General features: G+C 42.8%; 1 protein-coding gene across 2 annotated transcripts in view; it reads left to right on the top strand.

Moving 5' to 3' along the window:
* Window positions 1-2,948: 2,948 nt before the first annotated feature.
* The window catches only part of plcd4a (phospholipase C, delta 4a), a 20,113-nt gene continuing 3,172 nt past the window's right edge, over window positions 2,949-19,889 (top strand). The window contains exons 1-10 of one of the 2 annotated variants that reach the window (XM_075477210.1): window positions 2,949-3,078; window positions 5,699-5,927; window positions 6,134-6,263; window positions 6,345-6,576; window positions 6,717-6,918; window positions 10,109-10,253; window positions 10,445-10,597; window positions 12,718-12,865; window positions 18,254-18,270; window positions 19,763-19,889. The exon at window positions 19,763-19,889 is cut by the window's right edge and continues 27 nt beyond it. In XM_075477210.1, the coding sequence (XP_075333325.1) occupies window positions 2,949-3,078; window positions 5,699-5,927; window positions 6,134-6,263; window positions 6,345-6,576; window positions 6,717-6,918; window positions 10,109-10,253; window positions 10,445-10,597; window positions 12,718-12,865; window positions 18,254-18,270; window positions 19,763-19,889 (1,513 nt within the window). Of the gene's footprint in view, window positions 3,079-5,698; window positions 5,928-6,133; window positions 6,264-6,344; window positions 6,577-6,716; window positions 6,919-10,108; window positions 10,254-10,444; window positions 10,598-12,717; window positions 12,886-18,253; window positions 18,271-19,759 lie in introns of both variants that reach the window. The other variant, XM_075477209.1, reaches the window with a different exon arrangement.

The raw sequence follows: 19,889 nt of genomic DNA, 5'->3' as shown, positions 1-19,889 counted from the left end.
CGCAGTCGTGCGCGCTCACCGGCCTGCTGCCAATCCGATCAAAGTTTGATGAGCGAGTCGTGGAAACCTGAGACGGGACAGAAGGCACGCCGGAGTTCTGCCGGTCCTCCACTTGGCACCGTGGGGCAGGGGTGGTTCTGGGCAGTAACCGGCTCGGTGTGATCCCCCTAACCAGTGGATGTCTAGTATCCATGGTTACATGTTGGGTATCAGAGTTACTGCTCACAGAACTTATGTTAAACGTTCATTAATGAGTCGTTACGTTTCAGAAAACGAGCATCAGGGTAACACTAAGGGGAAAAAGTTTCAATAAAAGAAGTGAAAATATCAATAATAACAGTATTGTGCGCAGGCGTAACCATGGATACCGTTGCATTTGTCCATTAGCAGCTATTTCAGCTCTCCTGAACAGCACAATCTCTTTAAAGTACTTATTATCTTATTATTACACTTATTATAATGGCCTGAGAGCAGTTTAACTGTTTGGTGTTAACCAGGCCAAACAGCTGTGCCAGCAGCAGGGAGGGAGGGAGGGAGGGAGGGAGGGAGGGAGGTGGTGGAGGTGGAGGTGGCAGCGTCAGGTGGCTTCATCGCTGCAGCCGGCATGCAGACGAACAGCAGCAAGAGAGGGAGCCATACGATGATCCTGCAACAGGTCAGATGCTCAGTTTCCCCCCTTCACTTTCACCTCTTTCACAGATGATATGATGTATTTAGGACATATTTGGCTCATTTATGTCACCATAATAACATGTTTTTACTTTTAAAGTTGCCTTTATTCTTCCTAATGAAAATGTTTGCCATCCTGTGGTTGTCATGGCTACATTTCCTTCGTATATACCTCTTATCTGCTGGTCTTTTTCTGTTCTGTAGGTCTACTTTGTGCATCTGTGAGCCAGACAACATGTAATTGTTCAGATAGTGGAACTAACGGTGCTAACAGCGACAGCGCTGAGCGAGTTGAGCCGATGAGTGAAGGCAGCCGGGTTTTGGGAAGATTAGTTGGCTTAGAAAAAAACTGCAGAACAGGACAGAATGTGGCCAAAACACAATGGAGTAGCCGTGCAGTAGAGATCAGCTTAGAGAGCTATCTGATGACACTGTTAGCAGCACCAGCTGGAGGCTGAGTTCATGAGGTCCCCTTTGTGGAGCAGGAATGTAAGGCAGCAACGATACTAAACAGGAGTTCTGCTTTAGAACTAAATCCTGATCTCATCAACACTAAAGTAATAGCATTCTGATGTCAAATCAATAAGAATACCTTCATGTAACAATGTGTCTTTCCTAAAGTCTTTAGAGTTTTCCCACCAATCTTTCCTTCAATAAGGTCAAATCAGAGCTGAGGACGATACTATCGATATACCACCAGAACCAGAGTCTGATTCACTTCACAGAGAAAGTAACCTTCAGGACAATTCCAACCCAACACAACCAAATTCAGTTCAACGTGATATCGTTGTTTTTATATAATGCTAATAAAAAGTAACGGAGCTTAAGGCCTTCTGCCTCAAACCGACAGGACGGAGACATAATAACCTGCTACTGGAAAGATGTAAATGTACTTTATTTATACAGCCCTTTACAGCAGGTAATAAATAAAGAGAAGAAGTAAAAACAAATAAAAACAATAAACCAACGGTGAAAGCAATAAAATACAACAAAATCAAATAAGATAAAAGTGCCATTATACTAAAAAGCCATCCTAAATGAGTAGTTTTTCAGCCTAGATCTGAAGAGGCCCAGGTCAGAAATAAGACGCAGCTGGACGGGGGGCTTATTCCAGAGCCTGGGGGCAGCTTTGGGAAAAGGCTCGGTCACCCCAGGGTTTGTATTCTGACCTGGGCACTTCCAGCAGAAACTGATCTGTTGACCTCAGAGCTCTACCAGGACTGTTAAAAGCTCAGATAAATACGATGGGGCGAGGCCGTTAAGAGCTTTAAAAAACAACGTTATAAGTTTAAAATCAGTTCTCTAAAGGACAGGATGCATATGGAGGGAGTTAAGAACAGGAGTGATGTGCACACGTCTGTTGGTGTTGGTTAAAAGACGGGCAGCAGCGTTCTGCACCAGCTGAAGGCGGCTGAGAGAAGACTGGGAGACGCCCACATAAAGGGCATTGCAATAGTCTGATCTTGAACTTATTAGGGCATGAATGGCTTTCTCAAGGTCATGACCACTTAAAAACATTTTAACTTTGGCCAGGAGACGCAGCTGGAAAAAACTAGTCCTGACGACATTGTTCATTTGTTTGTCCGACCTCAGGTCAAAGGTCAAAGGTCACTCCCAGATTTCTGACAGTTGAACTAAGCTTTGAAGACGAGGTGCCAAAGCCAGCGATGTCAGGAATACTGATAGCGAGCCGGCCTGAAGCTGATTTCTCTTAAGCTCTAAACTCTGTAAACTTTAGCAACATTTGAAACATTTTCAGGTGAGAAAGTAGTCATTTAGATCCCCAACGTGTTGAAAATCTGACAAAATACCGGCTATTTACAAGTTTGTTCCCACGAATTCGGCGCTACTAAAGCTAGCCGTAGTGAGCAACGCACTTCCGGTTATTTTCACAAAATAAAATACCCGTTGCCTTTTATCACAGGGAAAGCCATTACGATACAATTGGTGCTTTTGTTTTGAAAACAGGAAGTGAACCTACCCTCGTTGTCGCTAATGCCTTCTATATTCTGCTTTGCAGATGGGATTGTAAGAAAACCACAGATGGCTTCCTCGGGGAGTGGCCTCCGTAAGTCCAGCCAAATGTTTGTCTGGTGTGGTGGGTTACATTCATGAACACAATGTGTGTGAATTCTGTACGAGCATATCGTGGCTGATTGGGATAAAACAGACAAAATTACTCAGGCCTTATTGCTTAGGATTTCCCATTCAATGGGGGGTGAATTACCATTAGATTTATTGTCTTTTCAGGCATTCAGGGGGACGACAACCTCCAGTCCATGCTTGTGGGGACGGTGATGCGGAAAATCAAGTCTCGAACCTGGAAGAAGCAGCGATACTTCAAGCTGCAGGATGACTGCATGACCATCTGGTACAAGTCCAAGAAGGCTGGCAATGCTCATTCCACTTGTAAGAACAACTTCTGTGTTCAGGATGGTTGAGTTCTGATCAAGCAGGGCCTGGCTTAGTTGTTAGCAAATAGGTGTGCAAGGTCCTAAGAACTAAACTGAAGATATGTTGGTCTATACCTGCAATCTGGGACATCCAGCCTCAAGTCTTTTTCAGTATGTTGCTACAAGCTTGGCACCTATTTTTGGGCAGAATCCCACCTTCTTGTTTGCAGAACCTCTGCAGCTCCATCAAGTTGAATGGGGAGCCAAATCTGGGCTCTGGTTGGGCCCCATGTCTGGTTCTGACTCTGGGAACTGATAAAAGACCGGATCCAGATGACCTGAGGGGTCTGGAAGGTTCATACTGGGTCAGGAGGTCTCTGATGCATTCTGGTCCTGGACCATTCAGAGCTTTATAGACCAGCATCAGAACTTTAAAGTCTATCCTCTGATGGACAGGCAGCCGGTGTAAAGACCTCAGAGCTGGACTGATGGGGTCCACTTTTTTTCGGTCTCCTGGTGACATTGTAGTGTATATCTGCGTGTCATCTGCATAGCTATGGTAGTTTATTTTGTTGTTTTTTATAATCTGTGCCAGTGGGAGCATGTAGATGTTAAACAGAAGAGGTCCCAGGATGGAACCTTGGGGAACTCCACATGTGACTCTTTTGTGCTCAGATGTAAAGTTACCTATTGACACAAAGTACTTCCTGTTCTCTAAGTATGTTTTGAATCAGTTTAGTACAGTTCCGGAAAGACCCGCCCAGTTCTCCAGTCGTTTCAGTAATATATTGTGGTCAACTGTATCAAATGCAGCAGTGAGATCCAGTAAAACTAAGACTGACATTTTTCCACTGTTTGTATTCAGACATATGTCATTAAACACTTTGATCAGAGCAGTCTCAGTGCTGTGGTGCTGCCTAAAACCTGACTGGAAGGTGTCATAGCAGTTATTTTGTGTTAAAAAGTAATTAAGCTGTTGAAAAACCGCTTTTTCAATGATCTTACTTAAAAATGGGAGATTTGAGATAGGCTTGTAGTTGTTCATTTGTGTCTTTTTCAGCAGAGGTTTGATTCCAGCTGTTTTTAGTGGCTCTGGAAACACACCTGACATTAAAGACAAGTTCACCATCAGTAACAGGTCTGACTCCAAAATCTTTGAGACTCTTTTGAAAAAAGCTGTTGGCAGGATGTCTAAGTAGCAAGAGGAGGAGTTCAGCTGATGTAAGATGTCCTCCAGGTCATTGCTGTTAATGGGTTGGAACTGTGTCATGGTGTTTAAACGGGTTTTCGGTGGAAACTGTACATATGCTGAACCTGCTGCTGATGTACCAACTGCTTGTCTAATATTTTGGATTTTGTCTGTGAAGAATTTGGCAAAGTCATTGCAGGCCATGGTGGAATGAAGTTCAGTTGCCACTAACACAGGAGGGTTTGTTAGCTTGTCAACTGTAGCCAATAAGGCCCGAGCATTAGGACTGTTTTTGGTGATGATGTCAGAGAAGTAGGACTTTCTTGCATTCCTCAGTTGTAAATTATAAGAGTGAAGTTTCTCTTTATAGATGTTATAATGAACCTGGAGATTTGTTTTTCTCCATCTGTGCTCAGCTTTGCGACACTCTCTTTTCCCATTTTTCACCAGTGTGGAATTTGGCCATGGAGACTTCTTCCTTCCAGAGATAACCTTCACCTTCTGTAGGACATGTACAGAACATATATAAATGATCATAGCATACAATGACCACAAAAAAACTGCTCCTTTAAAAAGTACAATGGTGTTTATCAAACTTGGTACAATTAATAAATCAATCGTTACCTTACTGTCTAAACACTGACACAATAAAACCTTTGAAGAGCCAACTCAATACAATACACTTTCAGTACTGAGGATTCCCTATGCTAATGCCCAGTGTGTTCTGTTGTTACCATAGCCCTATGAAATAATTTAGTCCTAGGAGAAAGGGGGCTAGAGATGGTCCCATGCTTAGTTAAGGTCCAGTCTTTGATGTAAATCCTTTGCGCTCCCTAGAAAAAGGATTCCGGTCGCGTTTTTAGGTGGGAGTGGAATTAGCGCTCAAGCTAACTCTGGGTCATCTCTCTGTGGACTCTCAACTGTACACTCACCTTGGCTTGGTCAGCAAAGCAGGGGTCCATGCCGGCTTTGCTGTGCTGCAAAAGAGAAACAGGGAAAGATCAGGAGCACTGGCAGACTGGGCTGTTTCTGAGGGCTTTAAGAGCAAACTGAGCCTCAGAGATCTGTCTTCAGAGATTTACCGAGTGGAGCCGGGGTTGTGGCTACCCATAAAGGAGGTCCAGTTTAAGCCACAGATGAATTTAAAATTGGGATGTCCCCAACACATACTAATTTCCGACTGGGGCACTATCACACTTTAGCATCCTGCTCACCAAGCACTTAATCAAAATATTAAAAACTGAAGTGGATTGCATATTGCTGAGGTGCTTTCTAGATCCTGTCATTCTCCATGTTGGTTGGTGTGATGGCATTGGTGGAACCGAGCCAGTGATGGCAGTTTTTTTTTGGATCTATTCTAGTTTTCAAGCAACAAATGCAATTGGTCTTTTGATAAATCCGCCCTTAGACATTCACAGACCACCAACATGTTGTTCTTTGTGATCAGTTTCTGTGAGCGATGTGGAGGCAGTGCGAGAGGGCCACCAGAGTGAGGTTCTGCTCAGCATTGCGGATGAGTTTCCAGCCGACAGATGCTTGACGTTGGTGTTCCGCGGCCGCAGGGGGAACCTGGACCTGGTGGCTGAGTCAGCTGAGGAGGCGCAGTCCTGGATCAAGGGCATGAGGAAGCTGATGGAGAATCTGGAAAACATGGGGGAGAGGGAGAAACTGGACCAGTATCCTTCTCTCAGCTTGTCATGCCATCAGTGCCTTTAAAGAATCTGGTACTTTGCAGTCCAACCTAAATCTACAAAAGACCTTCTTATTAGCAAGGTCTATTAAGAAGTCAGACATAACTGCACTGCAGTTTTAACTGTTAACGTGTCAAAACACTGTTTTATCCACAAATAAAAAGGACACTTTCCTTAAGGGTCGCTTCCAGATGGATCAGCGACTGGTTCAAGAAGGCGGACAAGAACAACGATGGCAGGATGAACTTCAAGGAAGTGCAAGACCTGCTGAAGATGATGAATGTGGACATGAATGAACACCATGCTCATCGCCTTTTCACAGTGAGAGTCTTTGAAAAAACAAACGTGTGATTTTTACGCATTCAGAACAGAGAACTGCAATCTATGTTTAATCCATCTCAGATGGCAGACAAGTCCCAGACTGGTACCCTGGAGGACGATGAGTTTCTGTTCTTCTACAAGATGTTGACCCAGCGTGAAGATGTACTGAGAGTTTTCCAGGAGTTCTCAGCTGATGGTCAGAAGTTTTCCCTGAGTGACCTGCAGGACTTCTTGAGAGAGGAGCAGCTGGAGGCCGGGGATATCCAGCAGTATGCCAAGCGGCTCATCGACCTCTACGAGCCTTCAGACACAGGTACATGCTTTGTCTCTAGTTGTTCGAGTCACCTTGCCGTAGAAAAATGAAGATTATTGTTTAGTACCATCTGTATACAACAGGGGTTAGATGTTGGTACTATGTGAGTGGGTACTGAAAACACCCTGCTGCATTTCCAGCCAAGCTGCTGAATGCCATGACATTTGATGGGTTCTTGATGTACCTTGGTTCTGCTGAGGGCTCCATCTTCAACCCACAGCGGAGGGGCATCTTCCAGGACATGAACCAGCCGCTGTGCCATTACTTCATCTCCTCCTCCCACAACACGTACCTGATGGAGGACCAGCTCCGAGGCCAGAGCAGTGTGGAGGGGTACATCAGGTAGCACAGCTCGTAAAATATTGTGTTGCTGAACACAAACGGTAATGTTTGTGCAAGCATGTTGGTGGTGAGCAGTTTATACTCTGAAAAAACAGGTTTAAATATCTATTTTTTTCTCTCCTGACTTCTTCATCACTCATCTGAACAAACACATCAGTCATAGACATGATGCAGGGTGCTCTAGAGTGCATTTGGTCTTTGGAAACTGCTTAAAGGCCTCGGTATGCTTCTCCGTCGCTATCCGTCAATCTGACGGAGAGGCTATTAAACATTTCGAAGTTCTCCGTTGGTTCACCTCCCGATCCGTAGGCGTCGCTACGTTAGACGACCCAATCTTGCGACGTCTATGGTGAAAGTGGTTGATTGATTGTTCACCTTCCGGCTCCGTTCCACTCCTCACAGTGAACGATGGCGACCGAGAGAGAAAGACTGTTGTTGGAGTTGGAGCTTGTTGAAATTGAAATGCAAATAATTCTGACCAAATGTTGACCGGCACACAGTAAACTCTTTCAGAAATGGCGGTGTTGTTGTTGTGAGAGGAAGGAGCTAACCGGAAAAGTGATTCTGGAAATGATGTCGAGTAAATGTACAGAAAGAAGCTCCACTTGTGTGCACAAACAAAAGCAAATTAATTTGTTCCAGTTGTACCAGCATAACTGGTTGAGTTACTGAGCTGGGAGAAGCATCTTTAGTGTTACCTCCATCCATCCATCTTCTATACCGCTGAATCCGTCGGTCAGGTTGCAGTGGGGGCTGGAGCCTATCCCAGCGGTCATCGGGCGAGAGGCTGGGTACACCCTGGACAGGCCGCCAGTTATTGTACCTCACAACCTGGAATTAAAAAGGATATTTGTGAGATTTTAGTTATTTGGTAGATGCTACATATTTGTTATTGTGAAGTAATAGAAGAAGAGAAACAATGTAAAACAAAGTCAACACTTTGTGGAGCTTCTTTTGCAGAAATTACTTTTAGGGTATGTCTTTATGAGCTCGCGACATCTGGCCTGTTCTTTGAAGTAAAACTACTCCAGCTCCTTCACGTTGGATGGGTTCTGCTGGTGTACAGCTACCTTCAGGTCATTCCACAGCTTCTCAGTTGGATTGAGCTCTGGGTTTAGATGAGGCCATTCCAACATATTCAAACCTTTCGCTTTAAACCAGCTCAGTGTTGTTTTAGCAGTATGCTTGGAGTCATTGTCTTGGTGCATTGTGAACCTCAGCCCCAAACAATTGATGACTATGCTTCACTGTGGGTATGGTGGTCTTCGGCTAACAAGAGGTGTTGGGTTTGTGCCAAACATGGTGTTTTCCTTGTTGTGCAGGTTAGGGTTAGGGTTCTGTTTTGGTCTCATCTGGCCAGAGGACCTTCTTCCACATGGTTGGGGAGTCTCCCACATGCCCACATTTGGCGAACCTTTCAATAAGGGTTTGGGTTTTTCTGTCCACTCATCAATAAAGCCCAGCTCTGTGTATAGTGGTCCGATGCACCAGTCTCCTCTGTGGGTTAGGGATAGGGCCCTAACCCCAGCTCCTTCAGGGTTACCTTTGGTCTCTCTGTTGTCTTACTAATTCATGCCCTCCTTGCCCAGTCTGTGAGTTTTGGTGGATAGCACTCTCCAGGCAGTCGTGGTACCATATTCTTTCCCTTGTGGGATGATGGATTTAATGGTGCTCTGTTGGATTATCAAAGTTTCTGATATTTTTTTATTCCCCAACCCTTATTTGTTCTTCTTCACAACTTTGTCCCTGCCCTGTCTGGAGAGTTCCTTGGTCATCATGATGCCTCTTGGTGAATAGAGTTTCAGACTCTGAAGCCTTTCAGAACATTTGTTTATCTACTGAGATCACGTGACACAGTTGGACCTTATCTAAATAATTATGTGACACCACGCTGCGCCGTCTTTTCAAGGCAAGCGCCAGGCTTGAAACGTCATTTTGATGTTTGCATTGTTTTTCAGCTGAGGTTGGATTCGCCTCATTTTAACACCTTGATGTTTTGAGTATCACAAAGCAGTCACTGCTTGTAGGAAGTGGCTAAATAAAGCAGATGTTGGTATGTTGGCGGTTAGAAAAAATCTGTCTGACTTCACTCAGAAGCATCTTTATGTCGCCTAAAACAGAGACTGCTTACTCTAAAGATAGTTCCTGCCTACATTTAAGGATTTTGAATGAAACTGCTTTTATTGATGGAAATCATGACTGAAACATGAGAGCTTTCCCTGGATAACAGTAAAAAAGAGCTTAAAAAGCCCACTGACCGGTTTGAATCACTTCTATGTTTATTCATTTTGGTGCAAATTATCAAATCAAATCAAATTTATTTATATAGCACATTTCATGTACAAACAATTCAAAGTGCTTTACATAAAGTAAAAGAATTGCAGCAGGGAGTGCAAGAAGCATTAAAAATACATAAAAGAATATAAAGAGAAACAAATAAAATCATTTAAATGAATTTAAAAACAAGCAACAGTCTAGAAAAGTTCAAAGATATTTCATGCATAGACACATGAGAACAGAAATGTTTTTAACTTGGATTTAAAAATGTCTCCATTTGGTGAAAGTTTAATCTTCACTGGCAGTTTGTTCCACTTGTTTGCAGCATAACAGCTAAATGCTGCAAAGAGCATTTTTTGTCACATACTTTAGTTTAAGCCTCTTCATTCCTTTTTTAATCAGCTTTCCTTCCTGCTTTGACTGCAGCAGCGGTGCTGCTTTTTGAGTTACCGGATGCCAACTCCACCTGTTTTACGTGAGCAGGTGCATGTCCAGAGTCAGAGAACCTGAGTGTGTCGTACTGCTTGGGAAGATCTTCGATGTTAGGTTTTCTTTAAACATAAAGACACCCTGGATGTGTTGAAGGTGCTTGGTAGAACAGGCCCCAGGTATGGACCTGACGCGTTAAACCATTGAATTAAAGGAGAGTCTATTTTGTTTTTCACAGTAATGTAGATGTTTTTTTTTTAGCTAAATCCACTTCCACATCAGTGGGAAATGTGCAGACAGCCATGCTTCAGTAGATAATGAGATTTCCTGTGAGCTTGCTCCATATTTAGCCTCCACCGTTCATGATTAATTCTGTTTCATCAGTCTAATGTTTGGGTTAATGAACTCTGAGTGTACTCTACCCTCCTGTCACCCTGGATGAACCAGCCAGTGGATGAAACATGGATTTGTTCTCCCTGTTCAGGGCTCTGAATCGCGGCTGCAGATGTGTGGAAGTAGACTGCTGGGATGGTGCCAATGGAGAACCCATCGTCTACCACGGACACACTTTTACCTCCAAGATACTCTTCAGGGACGTGGTCACTGCAGTGGGAAACTATGCTTTCAAGGTAGCGTCAGCTGGGCTGCTTTATGGAAAGCGTGTTATATGACGTACATGTTGCTGCTGCTGTTAGCCAGGCACATCTTACCTGTGTGTGACAGCAGGTGTATTACTTCTACTGGATAATAACACTCTCCAGAGTTCAGTTACACACCTCCCTCCCTCCCCCTACCTGCCCCCGTCCTCTCCCCTATCCAGGTATCAGAATATCCAGTCATCCTGTCCATTGAGAACCACTGCAGTGTTGAGCAACAGAGGGTCATGGCCCAACACCTCAGCCACATCCTGGGGGACAAATTGCTAAAAAGCACGCTGGACAGCAGAGTTCCCATCAGGTTGCCGTCTCCTGAGGTAAGCAGTGCAGTCACTTGTTCTACCCCGTCTCACTGTGGCGGTACTTCATCATAGCTGGGACACACCCAGGGGATGTGCACATCAGCCCAATGCTTATTCAAGGGTTAGGGTTCTGGATCCTGGATTATGACTTGTACTTTAAGTGTCCCTCAGCCTTGCGAGTCATCTGCTAAGTGACGTCTGGCGTATGACAGACTGGTACCCTGCATGATTCAACACACACAGAGCTATAGAGTAATACAGAATTGCAACACGCTTTGATGTCGCCGCTAGGGCTGTCACATGGTTCATGTAAGCCTCAATAGTTCTAAACATCACAGTGCTGTCAGTCAGTCTGAACGGGTCTGAACGGGTCTTAGCGGGACGGAGCACAAAAACGATAACTTTAACATTTACGACGCAATTTCCGGTAAATATTGATCAATAATGTGCATTGATCACTTCACCGACGATGTATTTTATCAACGCTTTTCTTTTTTGGAGTGGCAGAGACACATTTATCACTGTTTTAAATCTTAGAGGGTACCCCTGCATGCTAGCAGGGGGCAGCTACCGCATCCTCCTTTATACTTCATCATGCCAGAGGTCCAGCTTACTTTCAGATGTACATCCTCCAACAGAGCCTGATAGATAGATAGATAGATAGATAGATAGATAGATAGATAGATAGATAGATAGATAGATAGATAGATAGATAGATACTTTATTAATCCCAATTTGGGAAATTGTTTTGTTGGAGCAGAATATAGTAAAGATAGGAAAACAATTAAAGTAGTAAAAACAAGCAAATAGAATAGAATAAAATAAATATAAAACAAAATAAAAATAGTAAATATAAACATTCGCTATGTACAAATCTACAGTATTTTTTATTGTTTTTTTAGGAGAGACTTCTGTATACTGTATATACAGAGTATACTTCTGATAGATAATGCTTAAAAATGTAACATTTTTAAAATGTTAAAAACATTTTAAATGTTACATTTTAAATGAAAACAGAGTCTCTTCAGTCAAAGGCTTCTTCAGTTTGGATGCAAAACGGACCGCTACAGGAAATCTTTCCTGCCCACAGCCATCAGCATCTATAATAACTCCTTGATTTAATTGAGTTACATCAACATTTAATTTCCCTCTGGGATAAATAAAGCATTTTTTAATTTGAATTTGAATTGAATTGAATTGAATTAAAAATGTAAAAAACGTTTAAAATGCTGTTATTTTATTAACTTACCAGTAATTGTCCTTGACGAGCAATTGAGGTCAACGGAGCTGCGTCTCTTGTTTGGAACTATTGGCGTCTCCGTGACCCACGTGACTTCCGCATTCCTTTCTTTCTATAGATGTCTATGGGAGTGTCGCCACTCTCTTTTTACACCACTCTGAACACAGCTATATTTTTCAGCTTACAATGTGGGAGAAGTATTGAAAGAAGACTTGTCCTCTTCTGTGAAGTGAGCAAAAGGGATTCAATGTGAATGAGAACTAAAAAATTTCTGAAGAAATTTCGATGGGTGCCAATCTACTGCCCGCCTTATCAACAAACCGTTTAGTTCAGTTGAAGTTGTGTCTCCTGTCACATATAAACTTTGAATGAGGTCTCTGATGTCGTATGGCTGAGATATGAGGCCTCCAAAATAGGGCAGTTTTTGGCATTTTTGGGTCGTTAAGTGCTTTTCAATCGATTTTCCCATTGAATTTTGGGCCTCTGCGAGACCCAAAATTCATAAGACAAGTCTGCTGAAGACAGTTAAAATACAGCTTTTATGGCATTTTCAAAAATCATTTTGGGGCTCATTAAGTGCTTTTCAATCGATTTTCCCGTTGATTTTTGGGCCTCTATGAGGCTGCACAGACTGCCAAAAACTGCCCTATTTTTGAATTTTCTAAATGAATTTTTCCATCCACAATTTTCCCATTTTGCCGGAATTCCTTTCGACTAATGAGAGCCAGACATAAAAGCACACCGATCGAGGTCGTTGCGCACGCAGCGGTGTGCTTTTGTGCTAGACTAGTAGGGCGCCGAAATTCATGACGGAAACGAGAAAATAATACTAAGTATGCACAAGAGTAATATGTGTGTCTAATGCCTTCTGTATTTTATTTCACCTCTCTGGTAGGATCTGAAGGGGAAGATCCTTCTGAAAGCAAAGAAAATCGGCGGCCTTGAGGAGAGTCTCACCGGGATGGCGGAGGACTCCCTGACGGGGGAGGTCAGCGATGAAGACGAGGTGGCAGAAATAGATGAAGATAACATGCACCGGGAGAGTATCCGGCAAAGGATGAGGGTGAGTCTGAAATGTGCTCCAGTCCAGCTTTATGACCTCAGACACAGAAGAACAATCCAGTCGGATTTCAATGAAAGATGCTCGGTTAAACTGACCACCAGGAAGTGGACTGCAGCGGGAATAAAAACTCTTAATAGATTAAGGTAATCCAAAGTAAAGGCGTCGCATTGATATCAAGATATAAAAGATCTGCAACTGATACACATGTCGGAGTTATATCTCATCTCACAGTGTTTGGTATTTCCTTTTGGCTTCAGTCTCTCTTTCCATAGGTTCAGCTATCACAGTCACGTGGTTGGAGCGAGGCAACACAAGCCCTGCACATGCAGAGTCATCCGTGTCTCAGTACATAAAGCAGAGTAGAGACTCTGAGCTGTGAATACTCAGAGACAAACTGGCTCCCATGTGATTAGAGGTTGTAATCCCTGCTGAAACATCCGATCACGTTGATTTTTTTTAGGCAAACAGTCCCCAAAAACCACCAAATGACACATTTAAAGGGTAATCAGAGCAAAACAAAGGTCACTGTGATGACCAGATGTTTGTAGAAGTCACTCAGACACACCCAGAAATCTGGTTTCTATCTTATCCAGCACAAAAGGATTCCATAAACTTCTGTCCCCCTTCATGAAAAATGGAGAGGACTGAAAGGCACTGGGTGTTAGATGAGGTGATCCACTTACTCCGAGTGTCACCACTGTGCTACAACCTGTGACCACATGTCTTCTTATGAAGCATATTCCCATGTGAAGTCTTTGGAATACCAAACTCTGGACTGCAGACACTCCCCCCACCGTGACTGTGAAATGAGTTCTGGGATGTGACCCTTTTCTGGGAGGATCTTCGCTCATTTAATACCTTTGCTTGCAGTTCTAAGCAGAATGTAAGGTTTTCTAACCCTGGGAGTCATAGAACTGTTTCTCCGGAAGAAGCAGATATTCGTACAGCTTCGGTCGATCGTTTTGGACCGATGACTGCAGAGTTGTGTGTGCGTTTAAGGCATGGAGTGCAGCTAACTGTGTAAAGGAGTTATTGAGCACTTAGGCTCATGTTTATTGATGTGCATCTGAGAAGCATGAAACGCCACACTGGGACTCCTGTCATCAGAGGTGAGGCCGGCAGCAGCTCTGGCTGCTGGCTTAAGTGTCTGCAGAGATAGCGGTCTCGCTGTCTGGCAGACCGATGCCTGCGGTGGTGCGGTGGCGGAGGAGGGGGTGATGCCCTCGGAGCTGGGTGAAGCGGGTGGATCAGCTTTCATGCAGAGGTGCCTACCACACCTTTGATCTATCATGGAGCAGTCATAGAAGCTCCCTTGCAGCACACCTGTTTTGCTTGGCACTGCGGCTGAGTATCACTTCCACAGTTCAGGAGGGGATTGTCTGAAAGTTTCAGTGAACCCATCGCTTCCTCCCACAACAGGATTCCTTTTCATCACAAGGGTTCACCCTATCATGTGTTCAGGGCTCAGGTCGTGGGGTGGACTCAACGAGCCTCATGTCATTTCAAGGTGGAAGTGGTCCAATAAGTTAAGACACCTGGTACTCCCAGCAGTCAGAAGAGCTGTTGAAACACTTCAGGACAGTTTTTGACCTGAGATTCTGATTGTACCACACCTCTACTTGCTTCAGTTCTGTCTGAAACAGCCTCCAAACCTTTAAAAGAAGCACCATATCTGACCACCAGGCTCATGGAAGGGTTTGAAACTTTTGACATGTAATTGAGGTAAATCTTTTCACGTTCATGTACTCGTGATGTGTTACTTTAATATTTACATGGGTCCAGACCTTAAAGGGATAGTTTGCCTCTTTTGACATGAAGCTGTATGACATCCCATATCAGCAATATCATTTATGAACATCTTCTTACCCCCTGCTGTGTCCTGTGAGCCGAGTTCCAGCTTAATTTTGGTGTTGATGAAGGTAGTCCAGCTAGTTGGCTGGGGTTTAAAAAATAAAGCGTTTTGCTTCTCAAAACAATATGTGTTCAACGGAGTAATACGTTTGCATCACAAAATCGTCCCTCCAGAAAAAGTCAGACCTCACAATCGCTTTGCCCTATTTTCTCTACCTTCGTATCACTGTCTACTGTGTAGACCGTGCAGACCGAAGTGCAGACCGAACAGTCCCCTGCTTCCGAGCAGCAAACACCGTAACCGGTGCGGCAGGCGGCAGCACGCAGTGATACGAAGGGAGAGAAAATAGGGCCAAGCTATTTTTGTGCCCCCAGCCAACTAGTCGGACTACCTTCATCAACACCAAAATGAGGCTGGAACTCAGCTCACAGGACGCAGCAGGGGGTAAGTCAATGTTCATAAACGATATTGCTAATATGGGATGTCATACAGCTTCATGTCAAAAGAGGCGAACTATCCCTTTAAGAACAATCCAGTTGAGCAAGCTGACTGATTGTTGTTAAATCAGCCCCTTCTCTGTTGAAAAAAGTTAGTCCATTGAGCTTTACAGAACCAATGACTATTACCAGCATGGCATTTAGCCAGTGACGATCATTGAGGGCTTTGAAAAGAAAGTAAGCCTGCACGGTGGGTCGGGCCTACCTCAGATCCTCAGCAGCATCCCTTAGCACTGGAACAAGCTGAAACTCTTTCAGTATTCTGACGGAGGAGTTTATGGTTACCTCTGCAATTGCATAGAGACTCAACCAACATCAAAGTCTCCTCGACACATATAGAGATAAGAACTGGCAGGAAGTAGAAGGAACATACATAAATACTGGAATGCTCGAAACTCTACAGCATAAACCGGACACTATGGGCCATCATCAAGAACTCACTGAGAAGGGGCCGGTTATTCCACAATTTAGCTGCAGCTGCAGGGAAAGTCTGATCTCCTCTGTGTGTTCATGTTCTTCTTGAAAGGGCTAAAGCATCTGTCGTTTGACATCAGTGATCCCCTGGGAGTGTGTAAGATAGGTAACCTGTTTAACCATTTAAAAACAATCAGTAAGATTTTAAAAATCAATCCTACATACAACCTGGATCCAGTGTGAAGAAGTCAAGACAGGTGAAATGTGGTCAGACTTGTATGTGCCTACCAGGAGTGGAACTGCAGCGTACTGGATTGATGATTACATTAATTGCCTTTTGCAACAGCGCTTCTCTGAAAGAAATGTGCGCTGTCAATAGCATTTACTTTAGGAAATAAGCTTTTAAAGTTTTTATAGGGGCAGGTGAAGTCATCTGAATAGCGATGAAATTAACCGGAACCCCTCTGACCTCTGCAATAAAGGTTTTTGGTGATGAATGTCAGGAACCGTTGTTTCTCCGAGGAGTTTGTCAGTATCCAGTGTTCATTCAATTTGTTATCCTTAAATTACAATTGTTCTGTCTTGTTGTTCTGTGAGTCCTATAGAAGGTCTGTTGTTTTCCAGTTTTGGTTATAATTTATTTTATACATTGTGTGGTGGGCGTCTTTAAAAGAAAAGAAAACATACCGCCATTCCGACCATACCAAACCTTGAAGGACCTTAGCTTCCTCAAGAAGTACAGTCCATTCCGACCATAGGAGAAAAAAAAGCGTCATTCCAACCATAGGAGGTAAAAAGTGTCTCCATTCTGACCATAGCAGGAAAAAAGTGTTATTCCAACCATAGCAGGAAAAAAGTGTCATTCCGACCATAGGAGAGAAAAAAGTGTCATTCTGACCATAGGAGGTAAAAAGTGTCTCCATTCTGACCATAGCAGGAAAAAAGTGTTATTCCAACCATAGCAGGAAAAAAGTGTCATTCCAACCATAGGAGAGAAAAAAGTGTCATTCTGACCATAGGAGGTAAAAAGTGTCTCCATTCTGACCATAGCAGGAAAAAAGTGTCATTCTGACCATAGGAGGTAAAAAGTGTCTCCATTCCAACCATAGGAGGAAAAAAGTTTCATTCCGACCATAGGAGAAAAAAAAGTGTCATTCCAACCATAGCAGGAAAAAAGTGTCATTCCAACCATAGGAGAAAAAAAAGTGTCATTCCACCCATAGCAGGTAAAAAGTGTCTCCATTCTGACCATAGCAGGAAAAAAGTGTTATTCCAACCATAGCAGGAAAAAAGTGTCATTCCAACCATAGGAGAAAAAAAAGTGTCATTCCACCCATAGCAGGTAAAAAGTGTCTCCATTCTGACCATAGCAGGAAAAAAGTGTTATTCCAACCATAGCAGGAAAAAAGTGTCATTCCAACCATAGGAGAAAAAAAAGTGTCATTCCACCCATAGCAGGTAAAAAGTGTCTCCATTCTGACCATAGGAGAAAAAAAGTGTCATTCCATCCATAGCAGGAAAAAAGTGTCATTCCAACCATAGGAGAAAAAAAAGTGTCATTCCACCCATAGCAGGTAAAAAGTGTCTCCATTCTGACCATAGGAGAAAAAAAGTGTCATTCCATCCATAGCAGGAAAAAAGTGTCATTCCAACCATAGGAGAAAAAAAAGTGTCATTCCAACCATAGCAGGAAAAAAGTGTCATTCCAACCATAGGAGAAAAAAAAGTGTCATTCCACCCATAGCAGGTAAAAAGTGTCTCCATTCTGACCATAGCAGGAAAAAAGTGTCATTCCAACCATAGCAGGAAAAAAGTGTCATTCCGACCATTAGAGAAAAAAAAGTGTCATTCCAACCATTGCAGTAAAAAGTGTCTCCATTCTGACCATAGCAGGAAAAAAGTGTCATTCCAACCTTAGCAGGAAAAAAGTGTCATTCCAACCATAGGAGAAAAAAAAGTGTCATTCCATCCATAGCAGGAAAAATGTGTCATTCCGACCATAGGAGAAAAAAAAGTGTCATTCCGACCATTAGAGAAAAAAAAGTGTCATTCCAACCATTGCAGTAAAAAGTGTCTCCATTCTGACCATAGCAGGAAAAAAGTGTCATTCCAACCTTAGCAGGAAAAAAGTGTAATTCCTACCATAGGAGAAAAAAAAGTGTCATTCCATCCATAGCAGGAAAAATGTGTCATTCCGACCATAGGAGAAAAAAAAGTGTCATTCCAACCATAGCAGGAAAAAAAAATGTAATTCCAACCATACCAGGAAAAAAGTCCATTCTGACCATAGGAGGAAAAAAAAGTGTCATTCCAACCATAGCAGGAACAAAGTGTCATTCCAACCATAGCAGGTAAAAAGTGTCTCCTTTCTGACTATAGCAGGAAAAAAGTGTCATTCCAACCATAGCAGGAACAAAGTGTCATTCCAACCATAGCAGGTAAAAAGTGTCTCCTTTCTGACTATAGCAGGAAAAAAGTGTCATTCCAACCATAGTAGGAAAAAAAAGTGTCATTCCACCCATAGCAGGAAAAAAAGTGTCATTCCGACCATAGGAGAAAAAAAAATGTCATTCCAACCATCGTAGGAAAAAAAAGTGCCATTCAGACCATAGCAGGAAAAAAGTGTCATTCCGACCATAGGAGAAAAAAAAATGTCATTCCAACCATAGGAGAAAAAAGTGTCATTCCAACCATAGCAGGAAAAAAGTGTCATTCCGACCATAGGAAAACAAAAAAGTGTCATTCCAACCATAGCAGGAAAAAAGTGTCATTCCGACCATAGGAGAAAAAAAAAGTGTCATTCCAACCATAGCAGGAAAAAAGTGTCATTCCGACCATAGGAGAAAAAAAAGTGTCATTCCGACCATAGGAGAAAAAAAAAGTGTCATTCCAACCATAGGAGAAAAAAAAGTGTCATTCCGACCAAAGGAGAAAAAAAAGTGTCATTCCATCCATAACAGGAAAAATGTGTCATTCTAACCATAGCAGGTAAAAAGTGTCATTCCGACCATAGCAGGAAAAAAGTTTCATTCCAACCATAGAGAAAAAAAGCTTCATTCCAACCATAGAAGGTAAAAAGTGTCTCCATTCCACCCATAGCAGGAAAAAAGTGTCATTCCAACCATAGGAGAAAAAAAAGTGTCATTCCAACCATAGCAGGAAAAAAGTGTCATTCCGACCATTAGAGAAAAAAAAGCGTCATTCCAACCATAGCAGTAAAAAGTGTCTCCATTCTGACCATAGCAGGAAAAAAGTGTCATTCCAACCTTAGCAGGAAAAAAGTGTCATTCCAACCATATTAGGAAAAAAGTGTCATTCCAACCATAGAGAAAAAAAAAGTGTCATTCCAACCATAGAAGAAAAAAAAAGTGTCATTCCAACCATAGAAGAAAAAAAAAGTGTCATTCCAACCATAGAGAAAAAAAAAGTGTCATTCCAACCATATTAGGAAAAAAGTGTCATTCCGACCATTAGAGAAAAAAAAGCGTCATTCCAACCATAGCAGTAAAAAGTGTCTCCATTCTGACCATAGCAGGAAAAAAGTGTCATTCCAACCTTAGCAGGAAAAAAGTGTCATTCCAACCATAGGAGAAAAAAAAAGTGTCATTCCAACCATAGGAGAAAAAAAAAGTGTCATTCCAACCATAGGAGAAAAAAAGTGTCATTCCAACCATATTAGGAAAAAAGTGTCATTCCAACCATAGCAGTAAAAAGTGTCTCCATTCTGACCATAGCAGGAAAAAAGTGTCATTCCGACCATAGGAGGAAAAAAGTGTCATTCCAACCTTAGCAGGAAAAATGTGTCATTCCGACCATAGGAGAGAAAAAAGTGTCATTCCAACCATAGCAGGAAAAAAGTGTCATTCCGACCATAGCAGGAAAAAAGTGTCATTCCGACCATAGGAGAAAAAAAAGTGTCATTCCGACCATAGCAGGAAAAAGTATCGCCATTCCGATCATAGGAGGTAAAAAGTGTCGCCATTCTGACCATAGGAGGTAAAAAGTGTCGCCATTCCGACAATTGGAGGCCCATGTCGGAATGGCAGGATGTCGGAAGGGCAGCATGAGACCTCATATAACTTCCTTCCCCTTTCTTTTCTTATTTCCACAGAAGTCCAAACAGCATCTGTCCAAGGAGTTGTCAGACTGTGTAGTTTACTGCAAAAGTGTCCACTTTCGAAGCTTCACACACTCCCATATCCACTCCAAGTTCTATGAGGTGGCCTCTTTCACAGAGTCTA

Source organism: Odontesthes bonariensis, chromosome 11, assembly GCF_027942865.1.
Source record: "Odontesthes bonariensis isolate fOdoBon6 chromosome 11, fOdoBon6.hap1, whole genome shotgun sequence".
NCBI classification, from domain to species: Eukaryota; Metazoa; Chordata; class Actinopteri; order Atheriniformes; family Atherinopsidae; genus Odontesthes; species Odontesthes bonariensis.
This window is presented reverse-complemented; position numbering and strand designations above follow the sequence as displayed.